The sequence below is a fragment of the Salmo salar genome, chromosome ssa03 (genome assembly GCF_905237065.1).
Source record: "Salmo salar chromosome ssa03, Ssal_v3.1, whole genome shotgun sequence".
Classification (NCBI taxonomy): Eukaryota; Metazoa; Chordata; class Actinopteri; order Salmoniformes; family Salmonidae; genus Salmo; species Salmo salar.
The window spans coordinates 81,488,207-81,496,904 of NC_059444.1; the positions used below are offsets into that span (position 1 = coordinate 81,488,207).

General features: G+C 42.5%; 1 protein-coding gene across 1 annotated transcript; it reads left to right on the plus strand.

The window, feature by feature from the left end:
- The first annotated feature begins 215 nt into the window (after positions 1–215).
- Positions 216–3,812, plus strand: LOC106606523 (uncharacterized). The gene is made up of 2 exons (XM_045715603.1): positions 216–1,379; positions 1,913–3,812. Exons 1-2 carry the CDS (start codon positions 1,065–1,067, stop codon positions 2,750–2,752), a joined length of 1,155 nt encoding a protein of 384 aa, XP_045571559.1. The 5' UTR covers positions 216–1,064; the 3' UTR covers positions 2,753–3,812.
- The last annotated feature ends 4,886 nt before the right edge of the window (positions 3,813–8,698 follow it).

The following is an 8,698-nucleotide window of genomic DNA, read 5'->3' on the forward strand; positions in this document are numbered from 1 at the left end:
CAATGTCTCAGTACATCTTTGCAAATGATTAAGTACATGTAGCCTACATTTAGCACAATTTCCAAGTGAATAGATCTTATCGATCTAAACTGATTGTTGATTCTCAGTCTAATGGTTGTTCGCTCCAAAACGTGTCATCGTCATTTCATTGTATAAGTCATCACATGCACAATAGTCTGTTCAATTGTCAAAATTAGTCAAGAACATAATACCATATATGAATCCCTTGGAACATTTGATACATTTATTACAGCAATTGACAGTCAGGTGAAACTAGAACTTGACTAACGAAGGAGGAGTTTCACACATCTCAGATGACCAATCAAACAGTATGTTTAGTTACCTGACAGGTGCTGTCCATGACTGTGAATGCTGCCAAACATGTATGTCAAGAGCTTGACCATGCAGGACCAGTACAATTTCTGAACATGGAGGCACCTGGCCAAGTAAATGAACAAGGGCAACTGCCTGCTCGAGGAAGAGGAGGAGGAGTAAGGGTGCGTGGTGGTGGAATAGGGGGAAGAGGCCGAGGAGCACGAAGACACCATGCTGTCCCGGATGAAATTCGGGCCACAATTATAGACCATGTCATCAACCATGGCCTCACAATGGCGGAGGCAGGTCGCCGAGTGCAGCCTAATGTGCCTCGCTCAACAGTCTCCTCCATCATCCAAACCTTTCGCAGGGAAAACAGGTATGTAGTCAGTCAATGATGGAATTATATGTTGTATAGGACAGGACACTGTGCATAGAGCAAGAAATATATTTATTTACACATTTACCTATTCATTTAGTGTGTGTGTGTGTGTGTGTGTGTGTGATAGGCCTACAGTAATATCTTACCTCAATGGGATGTTATGAGACTAAAATGACAAGAAAAACATTAGAGAAAATAAACTATGGAATAGTTTATTTTCTACAGTATTGATGATACAGTTTACAGTAGTATTCCAGTCACTGTGCAGTGATGCATTATAATTGTGGTAAAGTTACTGTAAGTAAAACAACAATACAATTACATAGGTAACTCATTCTGTAAGGAATACATATGGTATACATTACGAATGGAGTGTTGTCCTTTGACTTCTATATCTAGGATTGGACGACAACCTTGCACGGGTGGCAGAGGAAAACTTCTCAATGAACAACAAGAACAAGAGATCTGTAACATGGTGATGGCAAATAATGCCATCATATTGAGACAGATCCGCGCTGCAATCCTACAAGACAATGCCATATTCCAAAATATCAACTCTATAAGCAACTCCACAATAGACCAGATATTGAAGAAGCATCAGATGACAATGAAGCAAATTTACAGGGTACCATTTGAGAGGAACTCTGATAGAGTGAAAGAGCTGCGGTACCAGTATGTACATGTAAGTCAGTTACTGGTTGTCCATCATTATAACCTTTTTACAATTAAGCAGTGGTTCCCAAACTTTTTTGGCTTCAGTACCCACTTTACCTGATTTGTGTATCCAGGTAAGACAGGTATGGAAGTATTTGATTTATCTGACTTCAACATTTCGCCTAAAAACTGCAGCTTACTGTATGATGCAATTATCATTATAATCCTTATTTTGAAGAATATAACATACAATAAGAAAAGGGGTCAAAGAGCTGCAATTAGTGCCTCCCATGTAAATCTATCTAATACTGTGGGTTTTACTCTAACATTTCAGTAAGTCTAGTCATTGATGATTTCCCCCCTCCCCTTTCTGTCAAATACCCCCTGTAGTACCTATGCATAGGGGTACATGTACCCCAGGTTTGGAACCACTGGAGTAGTGGCCAGTAGTATATTGAACTTGTGGAGAACATAGAACATTCCTATGTAATTGTCTGTAACTGTAGTGTATGACTCTTCTTTATGACTGATTTGATGTTTTCTTTTTTTACGCTATTGTAGAGAATAATGGCATTGGAAGGAAACGAGACCCATCACATCCTCGTGTTTGTGGATGAAGCTGGCTTCAACCTGGCCAAGGGCCGAAGACGTGGCTGTAATATTATTGGCCACCGGGCCACGGCGGATGTCCCAGGCCAGCGAGGGGGCAATATAACTATGTGTGCTGCCATATCTGTGAATGGTGTGGCCACTCACATCCCCAGTCTTGGCCCATACAATACACAGAAGCTCCTCATCTTCTTGGACCGCCTTCATTTTGATATGATCCCTGAAAATGAGAGAGGTCTCGTAGGGCCTCAACTACCACAATATGTCATTGTATGGGACAATGTGAATTTCCACCGTGGCCCGCTCATCAGGGCCTGGTTCACTACTCATCCAAGGATGGTCATGGTGTTCCTACCACCTTACTCTCCTTTCCTCAATCCTATTGAGGAGTATTTCTCCGCTTGGAGGTGGAGAGTGTATGAGCATCGGGCTCAAGATCAGAGGTCCCTGCTCCATGCAATGGACGCTGCGTGTGAGGATATTACAGGAGATCAGTGTAGGGGATGGTTGCGACATGCACGCCGTTTCTTCCCTCGTTGCATCGCAAGGGAGAATATACGCTGTGATGTGGACGAGAATCTGTGGCCAGACAGACAGCAGTGTGTGATGGCCAGGAGGGTGAGGATGGTGGCCAGGAGAGGGAGGGTGAGGACAGCGACCAGTGAAGAACTGTTAGTTGTGAAACTCCAGCTTTATTTACAGCACTGTAGGCTGCATATAATTTTCATTGTTTTTTGTTTGTGTTTTTATATTACAGTATATTATGCTGTATACATTTTCTTTTTACTCTGATGTATGGAAGTTACTTTATGTGTGTGAATGATAATGGTTACAATTTCCTTGGCAGTATGAGTGCAATGTGTGATGTCAAACCTTGGAGGCTACTCTTACCCTAAAATCCTATTTCTTTCTTTCAGTTTTATACACAATTGTATTCTGTTAGCTGGACAAAAAACAGTACAGTAACCATTGTCAATGAAGGACTGGGCTAAGACTGAAAGGTGGACATGAGGGATATTTCAATGGTCCTCTGCCATAGTGACAAAACATCTAAACATTTTGACTTGCAGTGCTTACACAATGCCAAAGGGACAAAGCATTTTGGGGGCACTGACTGTTTAAATGATAAGGAAATTTAGTTTTGGTTAAAGCACCAAGAGTGTTGAGAACGTCCGGTCTGTTTCAAGAAATGAGCCAAAGCAATTGAGAAGGATCTTTGCCATTTTCGTGGCACTGACTCTTTATATGGGAAAGGAATTTAGTTTTGAAGCATGAGTGAACAGTTTTAGGAGAGATATGAGCTTTTGCAAGTGAGCTATAGTGTTGTGCTGAACTGTAAGACTGTTTTGCCAAATGATCTTAGAGTTTTGAGAATGTAATTTCTGTTTCAAGAAATGAGCCAAACCAATGGAGAAAAACTGTAATATAGCCAGGTGAGACAGCAACCTATCACAATCGTAATAAGTAAATGAAGTTATGAAGCTCAAAACAAGTCAAGGGTGTAGTTATTGACAGTGAGAGGATATTGGCATTAACACTGCCATTACATGCTACTGTGGGGTGAGATGTGTGGTAGTGTGCTTGTTCATTGGTGTGTGTTTTCAGTTGGTGGGTGTTATTGAATGGGTTTCCAGATCCAAGAGGCCATGTCAGGTAACCATTCCATCAATCACGGCTGTTGTCTATGTTGTTCCGCCCCTCCCAGTTCCCCTGAAGAGTTAATGAAAGAATCATGCATCGCGTGTGGGCTGTTCTGTGAAATGTCTGTTGGCACCGTTAACGGTTGTACAGGCACGCACGTGCACACACACACACACGTGTTTGGTTTTATTATCCTTGTGGGGACCAAACAATTGATTCCCATTCAAAATCCAATTTTCCCTTAACCTAACCTGATCGTGGACTTCAGGAAACAGCAGAGGAAGCACCCCCCTATCCACATCGACGGAACAGCAGTGGAGAACGTGGAAAGTTTTAAGTTCCTGGGCATAAACATCACTGACAAACTGAAATGGTTCACACACACAGACAGTGTGGTAAAGGAAGGCGCAACAGCGCCTCTTCAACCTCAGGAGGCTGAAGAAATTTGGCTTGTCACCTAAAACCCTTACAAACTTTTACAGATACACAATTGAGAGCATCCTGTCGGGCTGTATCACCACCTGGTACGGCAACTGCACCGCCCACAACCGTAAGGCTCTCCAGAGGGTGGTGAGGTCTGCACAACGCATCACCGGGGGAAAACTACCTGCCCTCCAGGACACCTACAGTACAGCACCTGATGTCACAGGAAATCCAAAAAGATCATCATGGACATCAACCACCAGAGCCACTGCTTGTTCACCCACTATCATCCAGTAGGCGAGGTACAGGTGCATCAAAGCTGGGACCGAGAGACTGAAAAACAGCTTCTATCTCAAGGCCATCAGACTGTTAAATAGCCACCACTAGCACAGAGAGGCTGCTGCCTATATACACAGACTTGAAATCATTGGCCACTTTAATAAATGGAACACTAGTCACTTTAATAATGTTTACATATCTTGCATTACTCATCTCATATTTATATACTGCATTCTATACTTTCTACGGTATCTTAGTCTATGCCGCTCTGACATTGCTTGTCCAAATATGTATATATTTTTAACTCCGTTCCTTTACTTAGATTTGTGTGTATTGGTATATGTTGTGAAATTAGATTTGTGTGTAACTGGGTATATGTTGTGAAATTGTTAGATATCACTTGTTAGATATGGCTGCACTGTCGGAACTAGAAGCACAAGCATTTCGCTACACCCGCAATAACATCTGCTAACCACATGTATGTGACCAATAAAATTTGATTTGACTTGATTAGAACCCTAACTCCTAACCCTAAAACTAACCACTACTCTACAACACTGGTCCATCAAGAAGATTGAAATACTGCTTGTTTTCCCAGAAGACTGCCCTTTTTGTCCTCATGCTAGCTAGCAGTAGCCACAACAGCCATTATGGAATGGCACTTCATATTGAACAACAAAGGAACTGATTGGCTACTGCTAGCTAGCATGAGGACAAAAAGGGCAGTCTTCTGGGAAAACTAGCAGTATTTCAATCTCTATGTATGAGTGTGGATAAAGGTCAAATTTGGAGTACATTGGCATATCCCATCCCTGCATTGAGGTACGTTTTTGAACTCATATCTCGCGCCAGCTCCTGGGTGTCTTAATGTAACCATGAGCAGTGGAGGCTCCTCAGAGGACGAAGGGGAGGAACATCCTCCTCAATGAATTTCATAAAAATAAAAATAGTGAAACATTAAAGTTATCCTTTTTAGATAAAACTATACTAAATATATTCACGTCTCCAAATAATTGATAAAAACACACTGTTTTGCAATGAAGGTCTACAGTAGCCTCAACAGGCTCTGTAGAGTAGCACCATGGTGTAGCCGGAGGACAGCTAGCTTTCCTTCTGGTCCCCACAAGGATAGTAAAACCAAAAACCTGCATTACATAACGATGAAATAATTGTCAAAACATTCTCAGCTTTTATGAGTCTGACATCAGTCACTTCACACTATAAACTTAACCTCAATAGTAGAGAGAGTATGCACTCTTCTCTCATTGAAATAGTACCATCAGTGTTCCCCTAAGGGGAGTTGAGCCTTCCAATGTCTAATCATAGTTCCCATATACCCAAACTTCCACCCTACACGTCACCATGCAGACCCATTATATTACAACCTTTTAAATGGAACTTTTCCAAACAACCACAAATGTGTTTATTCATGTAAAGCCACAGTGACGTCAGGAATGTTTTATTTATTTTTTTCCCAAAATGTATCTGACCTTTCCAAGATGGGAATAAAACAAAACAGAATAGAATGTTGGGACAAGGTCCATTTTCCCAAACCTCAGCCTCAATGTGTCCCCCACCACACTCTCTGCAGTTCCTCTTTTTGCACAAACTGCTTTTCCATGCATTTAATCTTCCTTTCATTTCCTATTGGCTTTGTGTGTGTGTGTGTGTGTGTGTGTGTGTGTGTGTGTGTGTGTGTGTGTGTGTGTGTGTGTGTGTGTGTGTGTGTGTGTGTGTGTGTGTGTGTGTGTGTGTGCTGTAGGGTGTGTTTACCCAAGGGCTAGACATTAGATTGACAGCACAAAGGCCACACTGTATGGATTTTCCATCACGTTTAGACACTTATGTTTGTTTAGCGCTTTATTGGATGATGAGGAGACAGAAAGTCTGAGAGAGAGAAGATATTGCGTGGATAGTTGTCTCGTGTGTGTGGGCATGTGTGCTCACAGCAGTGTGTGTGTGAATGCGCGTGCGTGCTCAGGGCTGTGTGTGTGTGCATTATCTAGTCACTCTATTATAATGTTGGGTGACGTCTCCACAGAGCGGACAGTGTTAGGACCTTCTCTCGCTGAACAATCACTACTCTGTGTGATGTGGGGGCCACAACAGTCATAATGGCAATTATGTCTGTACATCAGCCAGATTGGCCGTTATCTGCTGAGAGGGAGGGAAGGAACTAGAGAGAAAGAGGGAGAGAGAGACAGAGAGAGTGCAGAGGAGGGAGAGAAAGAGGGGGAGAGACAGACCGAGAAGAGAGCAAAAGAGAGAAAGAAAGGGAGAGGGAGGAGGAAAAAAGAAAGAGGGAAAGTGAAAGATGACTGGCTGCACAGCTGCAGGGTGGGTTGAGCCTGTCGAGAGTCTACTGCAGCGTGTGTGTGTGTGTTGTTGTGCGTATTTTTCTATGTATGTAGTGTGTATGTCCTGTCTGTACACTCTTTAGCAGCGGTATCCTCATGCCCTTATCTGCTTCACTGTTTACCTGTTAGGTTGCCATGGGGACTCCCGCCCTGGATCCATGCCAAGCTAACCTCCAGACAGGGGTGTCATTCACCCCCAAAATCTGAGGGTGCACAAAGTATGTGAGGATGGCCAGGGGGTGGTTCGGACGGGGGCTAGGCCTCCTGCTGGAAGTTGGAGAATTTAGCATTTTTCAAAAACATCTAAAACAGCTTTTTCCTGCAATATAGATCCATAATCATTATGCTTAATTCTATGTAAAAACATATTTTTTCTGCATATCTAAGCCTATCTCTTGAGCTGTCTGTGTCCTCCAGACTGGTGGTTATATCTTTTTTGGTATTGAAAGGAATGTGAGTTTTATTTAGTACATGTAGTAATTGCTTGCTTTTCTAAAGTCTACCAACCTTGCTAGCAGGCATCCCATTGTAGATAGTTTGACAAGCTAGCTACTCTAACTTGATTGATAGCCTGAAATGGCTTCTTGGTAGCTAGTTATGATGTTTGGAGATTGGGAACCTATCTGGGCTAGTTAAAGTGAAATTCATAAAATTGCTAGGTGGCTAGCAGTATTACAAAGAAACAACAACCAAAAATGTAACTTTTTTCCCCCTCCATTTTCTATTTTCTATTTGTAATACAAACCCTTTTATTCATTATACATTTATTTTTATAGGAGAAATCTGAGGGGGCATGTACCCCTGTGCCCCCTATGGGCATGACGCCTCTACGTGCAGAGGTGGCAGCAGGTCAGGGACCCCTCAGACTTGTCCTGTACATTGTTTTTATAAAAATAAATAACAGAGAAAGTGAGTGAGAGAGAGGGAGTCAACCTAGAGTGAAAAGAGAGAGAGAAAAAGAGAGAGAGCTTTAGCCTCACCTACAAACTGCTTTCTTAGAAACAGGAAGTTGATTGATGCAGTGTTACCTCTGACGCAGCCAGCTGCCGCTGCTGACGGAGACTTTCTCCGTTGGCCCGGCAACGACCCAGAGAATACAAACATCCGGACCGATGCTAAACTCTTTACCTCCATCATCAGCATTATCGTCATTGCCACTATAATCGGTGTCGTCATCATCTTTGCCGTTATGATCATTAGCTTCGACAGCTGGCGCAGGCTGGGTGGGGTTGGTTGGTGGTTGTAGAAGTCAGTGATAATATGACCCCATTGATATAGATCGTTTAGTTGACCCTGTCTCACCTGCTGTGGATAAATCTCCCACAGTTAGTTAGTCACTACAGATACCCTGGTTCGAATCCAGGCTGTATCACAACCGGCCGTGATTGGGAGTCCCATAGGGTGGCACACAATTGGCCCAGCGTCGTCCGGGTTTGGCTGGTGTAGGCCGTCATTGTAAATTAGAATTTGTTCTTAACTGACTTGCCTAGTTAAAAGGTTAAATAAAGAGAAATAAAAAAATAAACAGGGATCAAGTTCACTCTATATATCTCCCTTTAAGAAGACATGAACTCTGTCAACCCTCTCATCTGTCTTTTGTTACCCCATATGGTGGTGCCAGATTGGGCAGTTTTCGTCACCTGCAACTGGGCTACTTTTAATGGACTTGGTGGGATTTTGTTGTTCAAATATTTTTTATTGAACACATACACAAGAATGGTGTATAGGTATAAAAGACAAGTTTACAGTTCTTATCTAAACATAAGAGAACAGACATTAACCAAAAGACCCAGAGTTCTGGGCACAAAACAAATATTACAAAACAAGACATACAAAACAAGGACAGGTAGAAAAAAATAAAATTTAAAAAAATTAAAATAAAAAGGGTCGATGTATACCCCACTTTATCCCCCCTTATTCCACCCTATTCCCCTCCCAACTGCTCGGGTGGCGGGGCCAGCACACGCTGCCCAAAGGTAGATTACCGTATGACAATTAAGAGTGCGTTAAGTGCAAATTCACAGCGCCGCCTGGTCCA